Genomic DNA, 26,664 nt, shown 5'->3' with positions numbered 1-26,664 from the left:
GAAAGATATATCCATCTGAATGCAGGGTTAAAAAGAATAGCAAGTGGAGATAAGAAAGTCTTCCTAAGTGATCAATGCAAAGAAATAGAGGAAAACAATATAATGGAAAGACCTAGAGCTCTCTTCACGAATATTAGAGATACCAAGGGAACATTTCATGCAAAGATGTACTCAATAAAGGACAGAAATGTTATGGACCTAACAGAAGCAGAAGATTTTAAGAAGTGGCAAGAATACACAGAAGAACTGTACGAAAAAGACCTTAATGACCTGGATAACCATGATAGTGTGATCACTCATCTACAGACATTCTGGAATACAAAGTCAAGTAACATCGCTGCAAACAAAGCTAGTGGATGTGATGAAATTCCAGCTGATCTATTTCAAATCCTAAAAGATGATGCTGTGAAACTGCTGTACTCAAATGCCAGCAAATTTGAAAAACTCAGCAGTGGCCATAGGACTAGAAAAGGTCAATTTTCACTCCAATCCCAAAGAAAGGCAATGGCAAGGAATGTTTAAACTACTGCACAACTGCACTCATCTCACATGCTAGCAAAGTAATTCTCAAAATTCTCCAAGCTATGTTTCAACAGTATGTGTACCAAGAACTTCCAGATGTTCAAGTTGAATTTAGAAAAGGCAGAGGAACCAGAGATCAAACTACCAAACATCTTTGGATCATGGAAAAAGCAAGAGAGTTTCAGAAAAACATCTACTTCTTTCATTGACTATGCCAAAGCCTTTGACTGTGTGGACCACTACACACTGTGGAAAATTCAAAAAGAAATGAGAATACCAAACCACCTTACCTGCCTCCTGAGAAATCTGTATGCAGGTCAAAAAGTAACAGTTAGAACCAGGCATGGAACAATGGACTGGTTCCAAATTGGGAAAAAAGAGTATGGTAAAGCTGCATATGGTCATCCTGCTTATTTAATTTATATGCAGAGGACATCATGGCAAATGCCAGGCTGGATGAAGCACAAGCTGGAATCAAGATAGCCGGGAGAAATATCAATAACCTCAAATATGAAGATGACACCACCTTTATGGCAGAAAGCAAAGAGGTACTAAAGAGCCTGTTGATGAAAGAGAAAGAGAAGAGTTAAAAACCTGGCTTAAAACTCAACATTCTAAAAACGAAGATCATGGCATCCAGTCCCATCATTTCATGGCAAATATATGGGGAAACAATGGAAACAGTGACAGACTTTATTTTCTTGGGCTCCAAAATCACTGTGGATAGTGACTACAGCCATGAAATTTAAAAGACGTTTGCTCCTTGCAACAAAAGCTATGACAAACCTAGACAGCATATTAAAAAGCTGAGACATTACTTTGCTAACAAAGGTCCATCTAGTCAAAGCTATGGTTTTTCCACTAGTCATGTATGGATATGAGAGTTGGACCGTAAAGAAAGCTGAGCGCTGAAGAATTGATGTTTTTGAACTGTGGTGTTGGAGAAGACTCTTGAGCATCCCTTGGACAGCAAACAGATCAAGCCAGTCAATCCTAAAGGTCATTAGTCCTGAATACCCATTGGAAGGACTGATGCTTAAGCTGAAGCTCCAATACTTTGACCACCTGATGCAAAGAGTCAACTCACTGGAAAAGCCCCTGATGCTGGGAAATATTGCAGGCAGGAGGAGAAGGGGACAACAGAGGATGAGATGGTTGGATGGCTTCACCAACTCAATGGACATGAGTTTGAGCAAGCTCCAGGTGTTGGTGATGAACAGAGAAGCCTGGCATACTACAGTCCATGGGGTTGGAAAGAGTCGGAGATGATTGATCGACTGAACTGAACTGAACTCCCAGGCCCCAAGCCTTCCATGCCCTCCATGTTGGAATAAAAGTCAGGAACCCCCAGGATCCTTACTGTGGCCTGTAAGTCTCTATACGACCCAGCCCCTCACTTCCTCCCTACAACATTCCTCTCACCCCTGCCTTCCAACACCACTATTCTTTATCCATCCTGCCTCCCTGCTATTTCTTAGAAAGTGTAGCAAACATGTGTCACTGTATCATGGCCTCTGCTTATCCTTCTGTTAGAATACTCTTTACCCATGCACAATTCAATAGTCAGAGGAAGTCTTCCCTAACCATAATTTTTAAACTGATGCTCTCAGCATTCTTCACCCTCTTCCTTGCTTCATTTTGCTTCCCACTACGGCCACTACCTGACAACAGGTTATACATTCATTGTTTACTTTCTATTCTCTTCACCTGCACAAAACACTGGGGCTGTGTGTTACTCCCTGCTGTTCTTCTAGCCCATGGATAGCACAGTGTCTGACACATAGTAGGAATTCAATAAGTGTTTGCTAAATGAATACAAAATGAACCACTTTCATGTGCACCATGGTAGGTGAATCATGGCTGACCCATGGGATAAACTGTTCTCTTGCCAGTAAATCAGTGTGGAAAGTATTTACTGGGATTGGAAAATTTGTTGAGCAAATTTCAAGGCAGCAGGCAGGGAGTGGGCAAGAAAACAATGAAGTAGCAAATAGATGTAGGGAGTTGTGTTTGGGCTCAAGTGGCTCCCACAGCCATGGATGTACTGGGTTCTCAGAAAGGGCCAGGATTTGAATGATGAATACCAGTGGGAGAGGATTTATTATGCAACTAAAGGATCTCAAACTTTGAGTCAGAAGATTTTGGAGAGCAGGTACCATATAAATAGACTATATGATCTTGGAAATTTAATTATGGGATCTCTGAATCTCGGGTTCTCATCTCTAAACTGGCTGTAAAAATAACAGTACTGACTTTTATAGATTGATATGGGGAATCTATTAAAAAAACCGTGGAAGGGCTATGCCTTTATTTCTTCTTCTTTATATTTAGTGCAGTAATATTTATGCATTATTCTTTTTTCCAGTTTATTGTCACAGTGCTCTGATAGTTTCTGCTGTACAGCCATATGTTTATACATATTCCCTCCTTTCTGGGATTCTCACCCATCTAGGTCACCATAGAGTTCCCTGTGGTATACAACAGGATCTCACTAGTTACCTATCCCATGCATAGCAATGTATACATGTCAATCCAAATCTCCCAACTCATCCCACCCTTTTTCCTCCTTTGGTGACCATATGTTTGTTCTCTATGTCAGCATCTCTATTTCTTATACATTATTCTTAAAACTGGTGTCAAGAACCAGAAGAGGGACCTCAGCCTTCATTGTCCATGGTTTAACTGGATAGCAAACATGAAACACTTTACTTATTGTCCTGAGATCACCAAACATAGAGGGCCACATGCAGACGCTCCAGTTGGAAGTCCTAGACTGAAGGGCCTTCAGGTGATTTGAACCCTAGCCCCAAGCCCTGCCATCCTCTCTAGTTTTCCCAGCTGAGGCCCTGGACCCTTGGGATCAGAGATAAGCCTGCACCACTGGGCCCTGTCTGAGGTCACAGAATCCATCAGATTAAAAAAATTGTAGTTTCAAGCTGTTAAACTTTAGGGTGATTGTTATACAACAGAAGTAATTGGAACAAACTGGAAAACAAAAGCTTCAAGGGAGGCAGACTTATATTGGTTCTCCTACCACAAATCCCAGTTCCTCAGAAGTTGTCTGAAAAGGCTAGAATTCAAAGTGAGTGTTTAAAAGGTACCAAATTTTCTTGCTTCCAACCTAAATGCCCATTGACAAATGAATGGGTAAAGAAGACATGGTATGTATATACAATGGAATATGACATTACAGAATTTTATGTATGGAGTATTAGGGGGACACATGTACATCCACAGCTGATTCATGTTGATGTACGACAAAAACTACCACAATATTGTAAAATAATTAGCCTCCAATTAAAATAAATAAATTTTTAAAAAAGAAGATATTGTGTGTGTGTGTGTGTGTGTATATATATATAGACATTCATATATATAATGGAATATTACTCAGCCATAAAAAATGATGCCATTTTCAGCAACATGGATGGATGCAGAGATTATCATACTAAGTAAGTCAGATAAAGACAGATATCATATGATTTCATTTATACTTGGAATCTAGAAAAAAATTGTACAAATGAACTTTGTACAAAACAGAAACAGATTCACAGACTTAGAGAATGAACTTACAATTGCCAGGCAGAAGGATGGGGGGGGAAGGGAGTTTGGAATTGACATATACACTGCTATATTTAAAATGGATAACCAACAAGGGCCTTCTGTATAGCACAGGGAACTCTGCAGCCTGGATGGGAGGGGACTTTGAGGGCAAATGGATACATGTATATGTATGGAAGTGTTAGTGGCTCAGTTGTGTCTGACTCTTTGTGACCCCATGGTCTGCAGCCACCAGGCTCCTCTGTCCATGGAATTCTCCAGTCAAGAATACTGGAGTGGGTTGCCATTTCCTTCTCCAGGGGATCTTCCTAATCTAGGGATTGAACCCAGGTCTCCTGCATTGTAGGCAGATTCTTCACAGTCTGAGCCACCAAGGAAGCTTGAGTCCCTTTGTTGTCCACCTGAAACTACCACAACATTGTTAATCAGTTATACAGGGCAGCAAAGGAGACACAAACATGAAGAACAGACTTTGGACTCAGTGGGAGAAGAGGGTGGGATGATTTGAGAGAATAGCATTGAAACATATACATTACCATATGTAAAACAGATAACCAGTGCAAGTTTGATGCATGAAGCAGGGCACCCAAAGCCAGTGCGCTGTGACAACCTAGAGGGATAGGGTGAAGAGGGAGGTGGGAGCGAGGTTCAGGATGTAGGGGACACATGCATATCTATGGCTGATTCATACTAATGTATAGCAAAACCCATCACAGTATTGTAAAGTAAATATCTTCCAATTTAAATACATAGATAAATTTCTAAAAATAAAAGTTAAAAAATTTCTTATTTACATACACAGTTCTCAAATTGTAATCTTTTAATAAGAACTAGTCTTCACACTCAAGAAGAAACTATCTAAGACTGAATTCTCAAATTGGAAGAAGGTTTTGAAATATCAAGTATTTGAAAACAGACTAGCCAAGGCAGGCAGTTGAACATTTCTGAGCTTGAGTAGAGATAAAATATTTAATTAGCCTATAAACTGACCCTGAGAACATCTGGAGCTTCCTGAAGGAAGGATTTTCTTGTCACTTCTCTTCTAAGACTGCTGAACAGTGCTAGCTGACATTGGTACAGAAGCAAAGATGGAAAGGCAAGGTTATCAGAATGGCCTCTCTGATTCCCATCCACAGATTAGAGAACACAGACAAGTAAAAGGAAGTTGCTTCAAGACTATTCATCTTCTTTCAAGATGCAGGGATTGCAGGGGAGGAAGAGGCTTAGATAATTCCTTACCAGGAGAGCCAAAACAGATCAATCAAAGTGGTTAGTCAGAGGTTTGGGAGAAACTTAGAGACCTGTCAGACTTTTTGATTGAAAGTTCTCTTATTTTAACACAAAGAATGGAACCAAGAACACTTGGACGAGGCAGCCAACAAAAACTTATTGGTGGTGTTAAACACACCTCATGTAAGGTATTACCTGATAACATCTTCTACTTATGGAATCCTATGTAATATACTAATCATGTTAGTTTTGCACACATTATATTCTTTAAGCAAAGTAACATTTAACGTTTATGCCACAGGGACTCTGTTAAGCATCATTTCATTCTGTCCTTACATTAACAGTAAATTCATGGAGCAGGTTTTACTGTTACCTCCATGTTGTAGATGGAGAGAACGCAGGGCCAGGGAAGGTAAGGCTTCTATGTAAGTTTACATATGACCAAAATGGTCTAATTGCAGAGACTACAGTATCAGCACTATCAGTATCCTGTCAGCCAATATTTCAATCCTAATGACAACCATTTAGACATGAGGCGGTAGGAGAGGTTCAGAAGAGTTAGGAGGCATTCCAAGGTCACTCAAGCTTCGTGGGCACTGGAGATATGAAGGTTTGAGTTCAAGTCCTAATACCACTTCTAACTAGACTTGACGTGAGTGGCATTTTTTCACCTGTAAAATGGGTAATCAGTTCCTGTCTGCTAACATTGTTGTGAGAACTCTGTGAATATGCATGTAAAAATCCAGCACATGGCACGCAGCAGACACCCAATGACTGAGATGCATTATTCTCAGAGATGGGCAGTGAAGGGTCCTCGCAGCAGGGTCTGCAGTCAGACAGTCTGGATTCAATTTGTCACAGCTCCTCCACTTATAACTTGTGTGACCATTGAGCAAGTTGCTTAATTCTTCTATGCCTCTCTATAAAATAACTACACTTCATAGGACAATTTGTAGGGCTGTTTTGATATGTACATAGGATGACACATGTAAAGTGCTTAAAAAGAGTGCCTTATACATTGCACGATAACTTTCAATATATTTAAGGTATCATCAGTAAAGCACCATTACAGTTAATAAAAAGATAAGATTGATTGAAATTACAAAGGCAAGGTAATTTTAAGATGATTATCATAGTAACTAGATAAATATTAAAATGAATATTAATATGAATATGAATAAAATAAAATAAATATTAAAATGAATAAATATTAAAATGAAATATATCTCCTTTGAAATGTTGCAGGTGGTTTGAGCTAGAGTCAGAGAGCTCTAAATCACAGATATCTTCTTTCCCTGCCCAGAATCACATTTTCAAACACTCAACATAGGAAATCAAGACACATTACAAAACCCATGGCAAGCAATGCTGAGTTTACCTTGCCAGTTGTTTGAGCTAAGGAGGCAGTGAAACCCATATCATGGTGCTTTCCTCTTTGCAGGAGGCCTGATATTATCCTTCCAGCTGATAAACTGCCTTCCAGGTCCCCAAGAGAATTAGTAGTAAAAAAAGTTTCAATTCAAATTGGTTTTTTTTCTCATTTGCAGCCTCAAATTTCCCATATTGTGTCATTCTGCTCTCAGATATCATAACATTGACAACTTGATTTCAATGATTAAAAAAACTACTTAGTCACATATTACACAATCCAGTAATCTTCCCTTTCATCCAAGAAGCATCATAATTGCAGTGAGCATCATGGCAATGCAGTCCCTGGTCACAGGGATGTAATCACCAGCGGCAGAAAGGAAATATTTTTTGCTTCTAATATTTCATTTTGTTTCCTTTCCTATTCAGTGCTCAGGGTAAGGTTTCTAATATCACCAAAATTAATTTCTTTTTTTTTTAAGAAAAGAAATTATTCTCATTTAAGGACATGTTAAGGGGTAAGTGAAAAGCAACATCAAAGTTTTCCCAAATAGCAATTTGATGTGAAACCACTGTGGAAACTTTGTGAACAACTGCAGGAAACTGTTGTTTTTTATCATCATCATCATCATCATGCTAGGTGTTACCTACTCAAATGCTGAGAGTCAGCGAAGTGTGAACAGAAAATCTTACAAGAAAGGAGCTTGTTTGTGATATCCAGAGGGAATGCTTTAATTGACTTAATTTTCATTTTTCAGCTCTTGTCTGAGTCCACAACTGAGAGGTTAGCCATGTTTCAGAGGCCCAGCCCTGCAGTTGCAGGAGTAAGGTCTGAACTCAAACACCTCCAGGGGACCATTCAAGCCATCCCAGTGAGAGAAGAAGGCATCCTCCAAGTGAGCACAAGGACACACTCGGACTCTGGATAGGGGGCAGCTGCTGACCATAACTTCACAAGAATTAATGTTGCCAGTCTTCCTGACAAAAGGAACAAAAGATCTGGAATTTTATGAAAAATCTCCCGATCTTTAAATTTTGTCAACCAGTGCAAAACTTGTTAAAACACCATGAAGGTAAAACATGTCTGGAGATTAAATAGAGGTATTTAGCTTTAAATTCTCGACCTCTGGGAAAACAGAGAGAACGTGGGTTTTAGAGTCAACCAGATTCCAGCTTTACCATTGACTAGCTTTGGAACCTGGTGATTTATTAATTCGGCCCAAGCCTCAGTTTTCTCACCTGGTTAATAAAGTCTACATTGCAGAGCACTTGTGAGGATTAGAAGGAAAACACGTAAAATGATGAATACATGGCTGGTATTAACAATTAGAGACGATTACTTTATTTTGTTACACCTAAATGTTCACATTGCCTGACACATTTCCATAAAATTCTAGCACTTTGGAGCAATAGAAAATTGAAAATCTCCAATATAGGTGAAACTACTATCTTGGACTATCTCCTGGTTCAACACACAAAAGGATGCTGCCTCACCCCTTACCCAAGCATGAAAGAAATGTGTTCCACAAGTTCCACTCCTCCATGAGCCCTCCAGTCAAGAAAGAACCTCTGAAAACAGTTCACAGCCTACATATCTGGGAGTGGGCAAGCCCACCACCACGAACCCATATTTCTCCTGGTGCTGCCAGTAGGGATGCTGGGTCATGTGGCATATAGACCCTACATCTGGGTAGGTGGGGAGTGGTGAGAGAAGATGGGAAATAGTGGAGGGATGGAGGAATGATTGATTTTTAGTTCTACCTCAAACAAAGGTAGTCTAGGGACCCTTGAAATAGACTATCCTCCACACATTCAAGGAAAGGAAGGGGTTTAAGTTAGGACCTTGTTTTAAGCCCCCTTTGTCAAGTTCACATGACCATCTAAGTCTCCAAGGCCTCTGTCTCTGAGATGGGCTTTGTTCTACTGGAGCCTGAAGTCATCGAGGACACAAACCATGTCTTTTTCATAGTACTCAGTTCATGCTAGGGTTAATTTCAATGTCTGTGTCACCTTTTTACAGGGATATTATGAGAAATAAATGAAGTAATATAATTAGATGGGTTTTCTGAACGTAAAGTATTATATGGATACTTTATTATTACAAACAATAGTAATCTTGCATTAATATCCACTGATAATGTATTGAATATAACCACATTGATTATTAACAATTATTACCAACAATCTACCAAAGCATGTGATTCATCATAACATGTTTTCATATGGAATTTATCCAAGGGTAATTCATCTTCAGAATTATTTACAGCTTCCTATGAAGAAATTAAATGGAAAATGGAATTAGAGGTGATGGAACAACATTCTAGTACTGTGGGGAATCATTCGGCTTTTTCCAATGAGGACAAGTACTATGCTATTTACAAGATCTCTGCCAAGGGCCAAGGTAGCAGGAGTATAGCTCTGCTTCATGGAGAACATCCAGCACATCCAGGGAACAGAGGATATGCTCCTGGAAACTGAATAAAAGTCTCCAGTTCACAAGGGCTCTTGCCTTTCAAATCCCTGAGAAGTGTCAATTTATTCTATTTACATAAGAAGCTTCATTTCAGGGAGTTAGTGAATATCAGCACTCACTAGAAGACAGAGGGAAATATTTCCATTCTTCATTGGAAGACGAAATGTGTTCTAAATTATCCTCATCACACTGAACTGTACCATTTACTGTCACAATTACATGTCGAGAAGCAGGGGTGATTTTTAAAATGGATATGAATTAAATTAGGGAAATTAAATGACAGATCTGAAATTCTCCATTGGGAATATATTTCCAAGCTACAAGTTTTCCTTTCCTTCCTTTTTGAGAGTTACAGTCATGTTCATTAAAGATTTACCAGAAGTTTTACCATCTCGTGTTTATACTCTGAGAAGAAACAAAAAGCATCCTTTCCAGCTCCTCAGCCCTCAGACATACACTCCAAACCCTGCTGGTCTGCAAAGAGTGACAATCTGTTCTACATTTCAGAAAAACTGATTCCCAATATTTCAAAGACACAATTTATCTTCAACTATTTTTTGAAGCATAATTGATGTACAATATTATATTAGTTTTAGGTTTACAGAAAAGTGATTCAGTAGTTTCATAGATTATATTCTATTTAAAGTTACTACAAAATAATGGCTATAACTCCTTGTACTGTACAATATATCCTTCATGGATAAAATGATGTGGTGTATATATATACAATGAAATATTACTCCTCTCCCCCCAAAATTGAAATCTTGCCATTTACAATAACATGGATGGACCTAGAGAGTATTATGCTTAGCAAAGTAAGTCAGAGGAAGACAAATACTGTATGTTATCACTTACAGGTGGAATCTAAAAAATAAAACAAAGGAATGTATATAGCAAAACAGAAACAGACTCACAGATACAGAGAATAAACTAGTTGTTACATGCAGGGAGATGGAAGTGGGGAAGGGTAATATAGGGGAGGGAGTTTAAGAGATGCAAACTACTATGTAATCTTATTGACTCAATACCATTAACAGAGGATGAGATGATTAGATAGCATCACTGACTCAATGGACAAAAATTTGAGCAAACTCTGGAAGACAGTGGAGGACAGAGAAGTCTGGCATGCTGCAGTACATGGGGTCACAAAGTGTCAACACAACTTAGCAACTGAACAGCAACAACAATGGTTAATAACACAGAAGATCGGATTGTAGGTCCTTTTGAGTCTGACAATCAGGCTTACATTTTTATGATACACTTCAGAGATCAAATGTTCTCTTCCATTGCAAACAGGCTGCTGCTGCTGCTGCTGCTGCTGCTAAGTCGCCTGTGCGACCCCAGAGATGGTAGCCCAACAGGCTCCCCCGTCCCTGGGATTCTCCAGGCAAGAACACTGGAGTAGGTTGCCATTTCCTTCTCCAATGCGTGAAAGTGAAGTTGCTCAGTCGTGTCCGACTCCCAGTGACCCCATGGACTGCAGCCTACCAGGCTCCTCCGTCCATGGGATTCTCCAGGCAAGAGTACTGGAGTGGGGTGCCATTGCCTTCTCCGTGCAAACAGGCTGCTGCTGCTGCTGCTAAGTCACTTCAGTCGTGTCCGACTCTGTGCAAACAGGCTACATACTATTAAAGAGCAAGAGCACTCCCCCTCACCATATATGAGCAGGGCATCTGAAGGTAGTTATAATTACAGCAGTAGTACCTGAGCTGTTAATGAGGGAATAACAGGGCCTTTTCCGGATGGAATACTATTACAAAAAGCACAGGCCAGCAATCACAAGTAATAACAAAGAGATGTCAATCTCTAGGTATATCTTCCCCAAAAGAATTTTAGCTATAAAAACAACATCCTATGAATATAACATGTTAACTAACTCCCTTTCCTCATCTCCCCACATACCCTAATTCTTTATCACCCAAAGAGACTCTGAAATCACAGCAGCTACTTATTTACCCTCAAATTAATTAAATTTAAGTAATTAAACTTTTCCATTCCTCAGTTATACAGTCCACCTTTCAACTGCTCAGGAGCCACCTGGGACGAGCAACTGGCCAGTACTGGCCAGTAAACATGCAGAACATTCCCATCACTGTAGGAAGTTCTGGTGGACAGTGCTTATCTCCATGGAGTCTCTTTTGCCAAACTTCAAAATTTTCTAAAACAGAAGTTCACCTTGTTTTTCTCTCTCTCACCCTGACACCCACAACAATCTCTTTATTATGCAAAGAAGTTCAGCCTCCCAGGTTTTTTCTTTTTTTCTTCACTTAGTTACCAGATTCCACATAACAAAGACACCCAGGAACTGGCACAGCTAGCATGAATTATATTCTACAAGGCTTTCTCTGAATTCTGTAGTTCTGCACGAAGAACAGAGAGGTAAATCCAGTCTTGTTCCAAGGGACAGATACAGAAGAATGTGCATCAGTTATGTCCCAGGGCAATGTCCACATTTGCCAGCTTTCACCAAACATAGAAGGTAGTAGGTGTGTGGTTTAAATAGATTGTCAGGTGCTTCTCACTTTGAGCACAGGACCACACACTGAACTGGCACTAAAAGGCATGTGTTAGCACTAAATAAATATGTACTACTTCATGACTGAGTGTGTGATTCTCTCACTTACTGAGAGTTGTCAGAAGGTCTATGTGCTAGTCAGTTCAGTTCAGCTCAGTTGTGTCTAACTCTTTGCGATCCCATGAACTGCAGCACGCCAGGCCTCCCTGTCCATCACCAACTCCTGGAGTTCACCCAAACCGATGTCCATTGAATTGGTGATGCCATCCAACCATCTCATCTTCTGTTGTCCCCTTCTCCTCCTGCCCTCAATCTTTCCCAGCATCAGAGTCTTTTCAAATGAGTCAGCTCTCCGCATCAGGTGGTTAAAATATTGGAGTTTCAGCTTCAACATCAGTCCTTCCAATGAACACCCAGGACTGATCTCCTTTAGGATGGACTGGTTGGATCTCCTTGCAGTCCAAAGGACTCTCAAGAGTCTTCTCCAACACCACAGTTCAAAAGCATCAATTCTTTGGCGTTCAGCTTTCTTCACAGTCCAATTCTCACATCCATACATGACCATTGGAAAAACCATAGCCTTGACTAGATGGACCATTGTTGGCAAAGTAATGTCTCTGCTTTTCAATACGCTGTCTAGGTTGGTCATAACTTTTCTTCCAAAGAGTAAGCGTCTTTTTGTTTCATGGCTGCAATCACCATCTGCAGTGATTTTGGAGCTCCAAAAAATAGTCTGCCACTGTTTCCACTGTTTTCCCATCTATTTGCCATGAAGTGATGGGACTGGATGCCATGATCTTAGCTTTCTGAATATTGAGCTTTAAGCCAACTTTTTCACTCTCCTCTTTCACTTTCATCAAGAGGCTCTTTAGATTCTTCTTCACTTTCTGCCATAAGGGTGGTGTCATCTGCATATCTGAGGTTATTGATATTTCTCCTGGCTGGTCAGTTACCTCGGTGTTTTTAACTGTGTTTCAGACTCTTCCTGCAACCTTGGCAACCAGCTTCCACCAGGGGTGTGGTCACTGGAAGACATAGATGGGAGACCTGGGATGCCACTCCTTCCTCATATCCTTTTCTGGCAATGTTTCCAGCACTACCTGCATCTCCTCTACCTTTCTGGCTCCCATTAGATAGGCCCTCCTTCCACAAATCCAGCTTCGCTGGGTGGTCCAGCTGGTACTAACATCTGTCCCTCTATCCCAGTGGTATGCCCCAGTAAATGCTCAACAACTGGTTCTCTTGATAGGAAGTAAAGTTCTGATTTGAAATGTTTGCCAATATCTGTGGTGTAAGTCGGAGAAGGCAATGGCACCCCATTCCAGTACTCTTGCCTGGAAAATCCCATGGATGGAGGAGCCTGGTAGGCTGCAGTCCACGGGGTCACTAAGAGTCGGGCACGACTGAACAACTTCACTTTCACTTTTCACTTTTATGCATTGGAGAAGGAAACGGCAACCCACTCCAGTATTCTTGCCTGGAGAATCCCAGGGACAGAGGAGCCTAGTGGGCTGCCGTCTGTGGGGTTGCACAGAGTCGGACACGACTGAAGTGACTTAGCAGCAGCAGCAGCAGCATGGTGTAAATACTTACACCCAGGCTTGCAAAATTCCTGGATTTAACAATTGACTCACAAACCTCTATAAGCTAGCTTCAGCACATCACTGCTCTACCCTAAATCAACCAGCACCTCCCTATTGTTAATCTCTGGGTTTTCACACAGTGCTTACTTAGTTTCTCAACATTTCCAATGTTTTTCTTACTAGTTATTTGTATTAAATCTCTTCTATTAGTTACTTTGTGTGGGCTCTGTTTTCCCAACTATACCCTAAATGTACACTCTTAAGACTAAAATTTCTTAGAGAAGTGCTTCTCAAAAGTTCCAAAATATAACTCAGTCATGTCACTAAGGATGCTGGAAGCTCAGCTGACACTATTTTTAAAAAGACTTTAGAGATGAAGGAAGCAGTGAATTACCTTACAGTGTGGCACAACTTTCTGATTTCACTGTGCACTGGTAACAAAATGTTTGCAAGCTGGTAGCTGTGTGCAAACACACTTCAAGTAACTCTGTAGAAAAACGCTTTGCAAAAGCAATTTGGCAAATGCATCAAAAGCCCCAAAAGTGTCCTATCCTGTTCCACTAGTTCCACTCTGACAGAATCTCTCATAGGAACTAATCCAAAAGGAAGGGGAATGCCTTATATCAAAGACGGATCCTGCAGCATTATTTAAAGTAGGGTAATTTTGAAAACAATTAAAAGTGAAAAAAATAGGAAAATGATTAAATAAATCTACTTGATGGGATATAATGCAGGCTTAAAATTAAAATTATGAATATTATAGCAATATGCAAAAAACATTCTGCTATGTAATAAAATCACAAAAGAAAATTTATGTGCATCATAAATATCATGTAAGAATATGAATGCCAGAAGGAAAAGACTGAAAAGAAATATACACAAATAAATGATGTAAAGGGAGTTTTAGGAGATGAAGTCTTTTCCTCTATTTTTCCACAAGTCTCTTTTTCCTAGTGTAGGTTTTCCACTTAGTTTTGTTAAACAAAAAATAAAAGACAGGGAAGTCCACCAACAAAGTCAGGGAGAATATTTAGAAGGGAAAAAGAGACATTACACATTAAGATTCCTGTGAATGCTATTTTATATTTAAAATATAAGCCCTGGATAAGATGGAGGTTAAAGGAAGATCCCCAATCTGCCATCTGTCATTGATTTCCTTGTGTGTTGTTGCCTTCTCACCTACATTTCATCAGCTCACCAACTTTTATCACCAACTTCTATCAAACTATCCTTTCACAGAAGTACCTTTTTTCACATATGTACAAGTAAGGAAACATACTACCTATGAGATCTTCTGAACCTTTTTCTTACTGTTCAGTGAAGACAATGGCCCCAAAAGAAGCACTGGTCAGCTCCATGCAAACACATAGAAAGAGGACTGAAGTCTGTCCTGAGGGATCCAAGCAAGGTATTTGTGTACACTTGCTCTACTCAGCATGGATCCAAAACCCTCCTCCAAATTCTGCTGGGCATCTCATTCCCTTAGAGACGATAATAATAATTTCTTCCACAGCTGCATCCCCTATTCCTCCCTATCTCACATTTCACCTGAGATCAGATCTTTTTAAAACATTGTTAAGAGTAGCCAGGTATGGAAGTGACAGTTAGACCATAAAGAAAGCTGAGCACTGAAGAATTGATGCTTTTGAACTGTGGTGTTGGAGAAGACTCTTGAGAGTCCTTGGACTGGACAGGGAAGCCTGGCGTGCTGCAGTCCATGGGGTCACAAAGAGTTGGACATGACTGAGCGACTAAACTGAACTGAACCAGGTACCTAGAACAAAGAAAAAAATATCAACCGCACCTGCCCCCCACAAACTTAAAAACCAGTCCTTGTCCAATTTGTTTCAATTTTAAATAAACCAACAAAACCCAACTGCAGAATTCAACATGCTGTATTGCCACACAAAATACCAAAGGCCACACCAATGGGCACTCTAAGTATAAAATAGCAATAAAGAGCTCAGGCCCTGGAGCTTGACTGGGAAATATTAGCTATTCCACTTATAAACTGGATGATCCTGGGCAAATCCTTAATCTTTCTGTTTCCTCATAGGATTATTGTACAGATGAAATTAGTTGTTTTACATAAAGCACTTAGAACAGTGCCTGATACTTAATAAGCACCCAATAAAGTTTAGCTAATATTAAGTTTATTGCCCCAAAATAAGTGTGTGATGTGGCCTCAGTAAAGCAGTCCCTGCTGCCCATCCCCATGAGATACTATATCCACAATCAGCACACAAATTAATGGTAAATGTCAAAATATCCACAGTATTAAAACATCATGACATGGAAGCAACCTAAATGTCCATTGACAGATGAATGGCTAAAGAAGATACGGTACATATACACAGTGGAACACTACTCAGCCATAAGAAGAAAGGAATATCGCCATTTTTAGCAACATGGATGGACCTAGAGATTATATACTAAGTGAAGAAATTCAGATACCAAATGACAAATATCATATGATAGTGCTTATATGTGGAATCTAAAAAAATTATATAAATGAACTTATTTATAGAACAGAAACAGACTCACAGACTTAGAGAATGAATTTTTGGTTAGCAGAGGGGGAAGGATGGAGGGGAGGGATAGACTGGGATTTGGGGATTAACATATACACACTGCTATATATAAAACAGATAATCAACAAGGACCTACTGCACAGCACAAGGACCTCCGCTCAATATTTTGTAATAATATAAATGGGAAACTAATTTGAAAAAGAATAGATACGTATAACTGAATCACTTTGCTCTACACCTGAAACTAACACAACATTGTTAATCAACTATAATATAAAAATTTTAATTTAAATATATAAATAAATTTTAAAAATCATGATACAAGCAGAAATGTGATCATATCCACTTCTAGAATTTTCTGCCTCACCGATATAAACCACCTAAAGACAGGAAATGCCAAAACATTTTCAAATCTCTCCTCCTGCCATGCTTCTCTCCATTTCACTGGACATGCCTACCTCGAACCACTGCCCGTGGGACTGCATCTTGAGGATGACACAGGGGTCTGGTTTGGAAAGGGCATCTCTGTCGGAAATGCCTTTGCATGCCACACGTAGTTCAACTTTGGTCAGGCAGGGGCTGTTAAAGATTCCCAGTGTATTGGCAGCTGACTCATAAATGTTGCTCATCTTCTTCATTCTGTTTTAGGCAAGAAAAAGAGGAAAAAAGACATGCCAATCACTACAGTATTTGTCAAAAGAGGAAATCTCTCAATCACCCTTCAGGAAAATGTTAAACACACACTTTTGAGTACTGAATATATTACTTATCTAGCAGGGCCAGAGTTCCAGTGAAACGAACAAACAAAACCAAAGAAATAGGTGCTAATGCACTTGGCTAAGAACACTATTTTCTTATATGATTTGCATACATTTGCATAGTAAAATTTTTAGTCTATGAAATTACATTAATGAATTAGTGCAGCAGACTGAAAACCTTAATCAGCTCTCTAGTAAGAGCATGGCTTGTGTGAAATTTTACATAGTTGCTAGTTCATCAATTTAACCACATTCCAAGATGTTAAGATTTCCCCCAAATCCAGCTTCTGTGTGATGGCACAGAGAAGGACAATTTTCCCTTCTCCAAACTCTGGCCTCCTTTCCAAGATGTTTTCAGCAAACCAAGTCCAAGAGAGACTCAGCATCTGATCTCCTGATTCAAATGCATAAGTCCATTTTCATAAGTCCATTTCCGTTCCTTGCTCCTGCTGCCATGTCAGAAATGCGACTGTGACCATTTAGGGACAGCATAAAGCCTAACCCATGGAAACAGCTGCCACAAGTAATAACTGCAGCCCCCCTTCCTGTCTTCATATGGTCACCTTTCACTGACACTTTGCATGACCGCAGCTCAGGATTACAGGCAACTCTGAGCCCAGCAATACTCTCCTCTTCTGAGAAGGGCTGGGCCTGTACAGACGTTGACAGATTCTCTCCAGGGTGAAATAAATATCCTTCCTATGAAATTCTGCTTCCCTGTAGATTCCTTATGAGAAACTACGCTGGAGTCCCACAGTGGAATTTCTTCATCTATAAATAAGGATAATCCATCCCTCTTCCTTCCCTTTTTCACAAATATTCAGTGAATCCCCTTGGTATCTGGTACTACAATAGTCTTGAGTACACTGTAACCTCTTACACATACATGTACCCACACACCTGCACACACATACCTGTACACACACACACCTGTACACATACACACATACACCAGCTGGTCTCTCTAAACTTAGCAGCTAGCTCCATGCCAAAGCCAATTTTTCCAATGTGACAATGCCTCTCGTTCATAGCAGATATCACTGGAATTTTCTCTCCCAATCCTGCATCATAAGGCTCTCTACTCTCCCTCCCTTGTACATTCCAAGTCTCTTTGCTGTGCTGAGCTTAGTTGCTCAGTCGTGTCCAAGTCCTTGTGACCCCATGAACTGTACCTGCCAGGCTCCTCTACCCATGGGGATTCTCCAGGCAACAATACTGGAGTGGATAGCCATGCCCTCCTCCAGGGGATCTTTCCAATCCAGGGATCAAACCCAGGTCTCCTGCATTGCAGACAGATTATTTACCATCTAAGCCATTAGGGAAGCTAAAGAATGCTAGAGTAGGTAGCCTATCCCTTTTCCAGATGCTCCTGACCCAGGAATCAAACTGGGGTCTCCTGCATTGTAGGCAGACTCTTTAACAGCTGAGCTACCAGGGAAGCCCTCCAAGTCTCGAGTCCCCTATTTTATTTAATTATTGTGAACAGATGGTTTTTCCCATATACGCTCAAGGGAAGTTGAACTGAATCCCAAAAAGTTATGTCCTAGAACTGAAATGGGCAAACTATGGCCTCTGTGCCCAATCTGTCTTGCCACCTGCTTTGATACATTAAGTTTTGTTGGAACACAGGCCTTGTCATGCATTTACATAGTATATGCGGATACCTTAATAGATGGCAGCTCAGAGTACTTTCAACAGAGGCTGCATGGCCTGCAAAGCCTGAAATACCTACTCCCTGGCCCTCCCAATCAGAAATGTTTCCCAATTTCTGCTCTAAAATATCAGGTAAGGGGAGTTTGCAGTTGGGAAGAGTTGGGATTCTGTTTCAATATGTGCTATGGGATTAGTTTGAGGGTGAGAGTTGCTCTATCCTCTATCACAAAGAAAATCAATAGGGAATTTGGGACATTCGCTTTTTACATACAAAGAAATCCAAGCTCAGAAGGGACTGGGTACCTTGACTATGTCACACAGTTATTCTAACAGCAGAGCTAAGACTGGAATGCCAGTTTTCTATCTCTTCGCCCACACTATTATTTATCATATGTAAAATGGTTGACTGAAGAATTGTTTGAATCTACCAAGCAACAGTGAATATGACAATATCCTTGACTTATTTCAACTTCCATACAGAATCATTCTATTTTTAAATACATTTTATTCATATGTAGAAAATGCATAAATCATAAATGCACAGCTTAGTAAATGATGGTTCCTCTGTTTTTACAGACAGTGAGCAGACCAATTATTAGAGCAACATAGAAGGCAGAGAATATATGAACTTTGATTTATAAAAAGGGACAGAGAGGAAAAATAGACAAGTATGAGGATGGCTTTGTATCAGACAATATTGGAAAAAAAATTTTAACTATCAACCTTTTGATAAGAACAGCTTATCCTTCATGAATTCTGCTTTCACAAAGCATTAATTGGCTCCTTGGATCCACACTGCTCTGCTGAGTTCTGAGTGGCCTCTTCTATCTCTGGGAGGCACTGCTACCTCTTTCTAACTGGCCCTATCCGTATAGACTTATAGCCATGTCCATCCCCTCCATACCTCCCCCCACCACTGCTTTTTCTTAAACACTGCTTTTTTTAGAGCTGTTTTAGGTTCATAGCAAAATTGAGAGGAAGGTTCAGGGATATCCTGTATGCCACCTTTTCATCTCCATTATGTTGGTGTTGGTGATGGACAGGGAAGCCTGGCATGCTGTGGTTCATGGGGTCACAGAGTCGGACACAACTGAGCGACTGAACTGGACTGATGTTTGTTACAATCAGTGAACCTCCATTGACACACCATAGTCACCCAAAGTCCACAGTTCACATCAGGGTTAATTCTTGGGGTTGCATGTTCCATGAGTTTGGACAAATGTATAATAATGTGTACACCCATTATAGTACCACACCGAGTAGTTTCGCCACCCTAACGATCCTCTGTGCTCTACTTATTCATACCTCCTAACTCCTGGAAACCACTGATTCTTTTTACTGTCTCCACAGTTTTGCCTTTTCCAAAATGTCACAAAGATGGGAACCTTTTCAGTCTGGCTCCTTTCATCCAGGACTCCTTTCTATATAAAACAAGTGTGGTTATAGAATGGGACACCTACTCTAAGGCTGCATCTCAATTATGGGATGTGATGGAAAAAAGACTGTCAAGACACATAGTTCCTTCCAGGGTCAAATCCTGGCTCCTTCACTCACTATGTAAACTTGAACAGGATCTTAACCTCTCTTGTGGTGATACCTACCTTGAAGCCGATATGAAGGGCAGATTAAATAATACATGTAAAGTGATCAGCACAATGCCAAGTATACAGTGAAAGTCGCTCAGTCGTGTCCAACTCTTTGCGACCCCATGGAATGTAGTCCATGGAATTTTTTAGGCCAGAACACTGGAGTGGGTAGTCTTTCCCTTCTCCAGGGGATCTTCCCAACCCCATGGGTCGAACCCAAGTCTCCCCCATTGCAGACAGATTCTTTGCCAGCTGAGCCACGAGGGAAGCCCAAGAATACTGGGGTGGATAGCCTATCCCTTTTCCAGCAGATCTTTCCAACCCAGGAATCAAACAGGGGTCTCCTGCATCACAGGCAGATTCTTTACCAAGTCAGCTATCAGGGAAGCCCAAGTATACAGTAGATGCTCCAAAAGTAGAGCTATTATTATTGTAATTTGACTGTTCTCAAGATTAAATCACTCATTCTCCCACTGTCAACTGGAACTTTCTCAGATTTTCTGCTATTACTCTAGGCTCAAGCTTCTACTTGGCCCCTTAAATTCATTCTGTCTTTTCAGCCCACAGTCTGGGTATTACACTTTCCACCTAAGAGCACAGAGCTGCCTCTCAAATCAGTAGTTGGGAGATTCATATACATTGATTAGCTGATAACCCTCACATGTTTTGAAGGCAGATAGTAAAATATGTGACAATTTGATCACATAGGCCAAAAGCTGTCTAAAATAATTTAAAACTATTAGGAAAGCTTCTTTCATGCCATAACCATGAATGACATCCTAAGCCTTAAGTGTATGTAGTATTCTATAGTATTCAGAGCCATTCAGTTCAGTTCAGTTCAGTCACTCAGTCGTGTCCAACTCTTTGCGACCCCATGAATCGCAGCACACCAGGCCTCCCTGTCCATCACCAACTCCCGGAGTTCACTCAAACTCACGTTCATCGAGTCGATGATGCCATCTAGCCATCTCATCCTCTGTCGTCCCCTTCTCCTCCTGCCCCCAATCCCTCCCAGCATCAGAGTCTTTTCCAATGAGTCAACTCTTCGCATGAAGTGGCCAAAGTACTGGAGTTTCAGCTTTAGCATCATTCCTTCCAAAGAACATCCAGGGCTGATCTCCTTTAGGATGGACTGGTTGGATCTCCTTGCAGTCCAAGGGACTCTCAAGAGTCTTCTCCAACACCACAGTTCAAAAGCATCAATTCTTCGGTGCTCAGCTTTCTTCACAGTCCAACTCTCACATCCATACATGACCACTGGGAAAACCATAGCCTTTAGTTGGTAGTAAATTTAGATTGTTGATAAGTGAATAAAAAATGAACAGGAGGCACATGTTTAGAGACTTTCTTTTAACCAATTGGGTATATGATCCAAAACTTTTTTAATGAATCATTCTTTTAGACAATGGCAAAGATTTGGAGGATTTAGAGCTTGGAAAATAGATGATGAAATAATCATTCAAGAAAAATCAATCTAGTGCCAATACAATGGTTGAACTGGAGGAGAAAAGAAAACTTATGACTGTCTAAGGCTGTATAAGGTCATTATTTATTTCTCCTTTTCTCATTGATTTCCCCCTTCTTCTTTTGTTCAGGGACCTAAGAGACTGATCTCCACTGAATAACAGACCACTGTTGGCTAGCTTCCTGTTGCTATGGTCTGAATGTGCCCCACCCCCAAATTCCAAGGTTGAAATCCTAATCCCTGAAGGTGATGAGATTAGAAGGTGGAGCCTCAAGAGGGTGGAACCCTCATGAATGACATTAGTACTCTTATAAAAAAGACCCACAGAACTCCCCAGGCCCTTCTGCCACATGAAAATACGGTGGGAAAAGAGCCGTCATCGAACCATGATGGCACTCTGATTGTGGGATGTCTAGCCACCAGAAATGTGAGCCAAATCCCAACATGACCCAGTCTTGTAGGGCAACTCCATTTCCAAGGCTCTCACAGTGCTTTGGGAATATAGGTTCTTTCTTTGGCTCCTTCAGGCTTACAGTTATGCTAGAGTTGGGGAACCATAACCCCTCAGATTTGGTTCCAGCCACCCATGAGCTGAGAGCAATGGGTCAAGTCTCTAGAAGAAGGGCAGCTGTGAGCCATTAGCAGCCAACACTCACATCTACTGGGCACTGGAGGATACATGCACTACCTTGATAAAAGGAAACTGGGAAGAGTATCAGCAGGGTCCATTTGACCACAGTGGTTAGTCTACTTTAGGTCAGGGACTACTTCTTATACTTTATTATATCCTTAATAGTGTTCACCTTGATAATATTTCTACACTGATGATGAAACCACTATAGACCCTCACTTTCGGGGGATGGGATATAGGACATACCCATGCACAAGTGAAAGCCATACCTAGATGGACATATTGGAGATCATGAATTCCTCTGGCTGCCCAGAGGTAGCAGGAGTCCTGACCTTGACTTTGGAGGTGGTATGCAGGCCAGTGAAGTCAGACTGTTTGGCCTTGGCCCAGCTGAAACTCATGGTTGAAAGGTGATCACAAAATACAGCTCTGTCAACGAGTGATCAGCTACCTCCAGCCCCAGATAAGTGGAGTAAACAAGTAATTTCACACTCTGTTAGAGGACAGGATTAATACGGCCAGATTATCAATACATTTTCCATGGCCTATGTAAATCCATTTGTTGCCTTCCTTACAATACTCTGGTTTTACAGAGACTAATGTGTGCTGAGAATTATTTTGATGAAAGCTGACTTTTGGCTAATTTTAGAAGCAAATTATAATTGTCCTTTCACTTAGAAAACTTATTAAAAAAAAAAAAAAAAAACCACCTCTTCAGTATATATACACTCTTTTAACAGGACAAACTGATACTGAAACTTAATTAGTTTCTGAATGAGTTGCAACCAGCACCAAGACAATAAAGAGCCCAAGAGAGAAGAGAATCAGCTCCAGTTCACAGGGGAACAAGCTGAGCAGAGCTTGTCTTAAAGCTGTGTTAAGATTGAGTGCATAATCTCTGTTCTGCCTGCCCTGGCATTATCTAGCCTTTTTAAACGTTGCAGCAGAATGCTACTATGCTGGATGTCTCTATCACACAACATTTTCATTGCAGTGCAAGAAATATGTGCCTGTGCTGCAGTGGATCCAAGGCCCCAGGCATCATTCACTCAGCTGAGGAGAAAGCAGGTATTATTCCCTCAACTTCTGAATTTCATATTTAACCTACTTGTAGATTAACAGTAACTCTACTCATAGACAGCAAGCATGATGATGCATACTAATAAGACAGCCCATCTACTACATATTCATATCCTAGAGCAGCTTCTCAGGCTATGCATGATCATGGGTCACGTGGAAAGCTTGTTAAGACATAGTTCCTGTTTCAAGAGTCTGGAGTAGGGGGCCTGAGACTGTTCCCAGATGTCACTGATCCCACTGCCTATGGACCAAACTTGAGTGGCAAGATTGCTGAGTACAAACCAACCATTTATAAAACAAGGCAAACTGCCATTGAGGTTGTTCATCTGAAGACCAGACACTTATGTATGAGATGCCAATAGTCCCCAACCTTTTTGGTACCAGGCACTGGTTTCACGAAAGACAATTTTTCCTGGTGGGGATGGTTTCAGAATAATTCAAGTACACTTGAATTTATGTTCCTATGAGAATCTAATGGCACCACTGATCCGACAGGAGGCAGAACTCAGGCAGTAATGTGAGTGATGGGGAGCAGCTATAAATACAGATGAAGCTTCACTCTCTAAAGTGCTACTCACCTCTTGCTTTATGGTGTGATTCCTAACAGACCACAGACTGTTACTGGGTACTGGTCCATGGCCTGGGAATTGGGTAACTCTGGTATAGAGGACGAGAGTATGGATCCAGCATTAGAATATTTGATGCTAAAACAAGCTCTGCTACTCCTTGTGTATGACTTTGGCTAAGTTAATTGACTCCTCTGTACCTCAGTTTTAACATCTGTGGAATGAAAATAATGATAGCTCCTGACTTGTAGAGCTGTACTAAATTAAATGAATTAATCCTCATAATGTCTTCAGAACCAGATATAGAACAATGGACTGGTTCCAAATTGGGAAAGCAGTATGTCAAGGCTGCATACTCTCACCCTGCTTATTTAACTTATATGCAGAGTACATCATGAGAAATGCTGGGCTGCATGCAGACAAACTGGAGTCAAGCTGGGAGAAATATCAATAACCTCAAATATGCAGATGACAGCACCTTTATGATAGAAAGTAAAGAGGAATTAAGGAGCCTCTTGATGAAAGTGAAAGAGGAGAGTGAAAAGGTTGGCTTAAAACTCAATACTCAAAAAACTAAGATCATGATATCCAGTCCCATCACTTCATGGCAAATAGATGGGTAAGCAGTGGGAACAGTGACAGACTTTATTTTCTTGGGCTCCAAAATCACTGCAGATGGTAACTGCAGCCATGAAATTAAAAGACATTTGCTGCTTGGAAGAAAAGCTTTGACGAACCTAGACAGCATATTAAAAAGCAGAGACACCATTTGGCCAACAAAGGTCCGTGTGTGAAAGCTATGATTTTTTCAGTAGTCAGGTATGAATGTAAGAGTTGGACCATAAAGAAAGCTGTGTTTCAAAGAATTGATGCTTTTGAACTGTGGTGTTGGAGAAGACTCTTGAGAGTCCCTTGGATAGCAAGGAGATCAAACCAGTCAATCCTAAAGGAAATAAATCCTGAATATTAATTGGAGGGACTGAGGCTGAGGCTCCAATACTCTGGCCACCTGATGTGAACAGCTGACTCACTGGAAAAGATCCTGATCCTGGGTAAGACTGAAGGCAGGAAGAGGAAGGGATGACAGAGGATGAGATGGTTAGATGGCCATCACCAACTCAATGGACATGAGTTTTAGCAAGCTCCAGGAGATGGTGAAGGACAGGGAAGCCTGGTGTGCTGCAATCCATGGGGTTGCAAAGAGTTGGACACGACTGAGTGAATGAACAACAACTACTACATTGTTGGTGGGAATGTAAATTGGTATAGCCACTATGCAGAACAGTATGAAGGTTCTCCACAAAACTAAAAATTAGATCTGCCATATGATCCAGCAATCCCACTCCTGGCATGTTTCTGGACAAAACAATAATTCAAAGAATACATACATCCTTATGTTCATAGCAGCACCATTAACAATAGTCAAGATGTGGAAATCCAGCAGCAGACAAATGGATGAAGAAGATGTGATACACACACACACACACACACACACACAATAATGGAATAATACTCAACCATAAAAAAGAATGAGTAAATGCCATTTTCAGCAACATGGTGGACCTAGAGATTATCATACTAAATTAAGTCTGACAGAGAAAGAAAAATACCACATGTATTAATTGTATGTGAACTCTAAAGTACAACACAAATTAACTTATATGCAAAAGAGAAACAGACTCAGAGATAGAGAACAGACTTGTAGTTGCCAAGGGGGCACTGGGGGAGGGATGGATTGCGAGTTTGGAATTAGCAGATGCAAAGTATTACATATAGAATGGATAAACAACAAGGTTCTACTGCATAGCACAAGGAACTCTATTCAATATTCTGTGATAAACCAAAATGGAAAAAATATGAAAAAGAATGTACATATGTATAATGGAATCAATCTACTATATAGTACAAATCAAGACAACATTATAAATCAACTATACTTCAATTAAAAAAAATGTTTTAAAGAAGACTCTCAATAAAAGTGGCAACTGGGGAATTACACTGCACAACACTTCCTCAAATATTCGTGACTTATCTGGTTTTCCTAAGTGTCACACTGCTATGCTCCTCCCTCTTTCTGGCTATCCCCTCAACTTCCAGGACCATTCTCTCTCAGTCCTCAAAACTTTTAGATTCCTTATTATTTTTCCTTCATAGAGAGCTCTTTACTTTACAAACTAATCTTTCCTCTAGGTTCCTTTCCTCTCACAACTTAAACCATGCTCAGGCCCCCTTGGTTCCTGCTTTCACTGCATAAACACTGAATCTTCCCATGAGAGCTGAAAAGAGAGAAAAGCTGGAAACATTTATACTTTTTGTTTTCATGAAGCCTATAATGTTCTATAAATCTCTTTTAAAAATAGCTTGTTTTCCTAACCACTAACACTAATAACAAACCGCACAGTGTTTCACATGGTTCTTGAAAAAATCTCTTAAGTATTGTCAGCCTCACTTTGTAGATGTAAAAATAAGGCTCATGGTGGTGAAGTCACAGCTGCTAAGTGACAGAGTTAGGAATTAAGCCTGGGTCTAATGGACTCCACAATCTGCGTTTCTGGTCATTGCTTATAAAATGATTTATACTCTTAATTAGCTTAACAATTCTTTTCCTTCTAGATTATGCAAAGGCAAACTTCAAACTTGTTCCAATTTTAATAAATCTCTAAGGTGTACTGTGTACATTAATGACCTTTTGCTCCAACAGCCTTGAAAAATTCACTTTACTTTCTCCCTTTACTCTCAAGGCAGCCCAAGTCATTTTGGAACTCTTTAACAACAGCATCATCAAGAGGTTGAGGGGTCTGGGAACTCAGTGACCTCCTGATTTCATCAATGGGTTAGAGATGGTGGGGCTACAACACCAGCAAACCTGGAAATAAAACCACATGAACCTCAAAAGGCCATGGTGCTAACGAATAAGATTCAAAATTGACAACATGTGGATTTGAATGTTTTTCTTGAAATGTACCATGTCAAATCACACTAGTGCAGTAAATTATTATTTCAGAAATTTCCTGACTTTCTAATTTGAGACAACCAAGAAACCAAAAGAAAAAAATCCAGCAGAGATTCTATTTCCTGAAAAAGAGCTTTCTTGGTTAAATGTACATGAGGAATCAGATATATCAATGTTCTAGGAACTTCT

General features: G+C 40.4%; 1 protein-coding gene across 2 annotated transcripts in view; it reads right to left on the bottom strand.

The window, feature by feature from the left end:
* The window catches only part of CPNE4 (copine 4), a 664,107-nt gene that overhangs the window by 497,023 nt on the left and 140,420 nt on the right, over positions 1–26,664 (bottom strand). For both annotated transcript variants that reach the window (XM_061421414.1, XM_061421424.1), the window contains exon 2: positions 16,242–16,422. In XM_061421414.1, the coding sequence (XP_061277398.1) occupies positions 16,242–16,422 (181 nt within the window). The remainder of the gene's footprint in view (positions 1–16,241; positions 16,423–26,664) is intronic.

The sequence above is a fragment of the Bos javanicus genome, chromosome 1 (genome assembly GCF_032452875.1).
Source record: "Bos javanicus breed banteng chromosome 1, ARS-OSU_banteng_1.0, whole genome shotgun sequence".
NCBI lineage: Eukaryota > Metazoa > Chordata > Mammalia > Artiodactyla > Bovidae > Bos > Bos javanicus.
The sequence above is the reverse complement of the archived record's forward strand: the minus strand, read 5'-3'. Positions and strand labels throughout refer to the sequence as shown.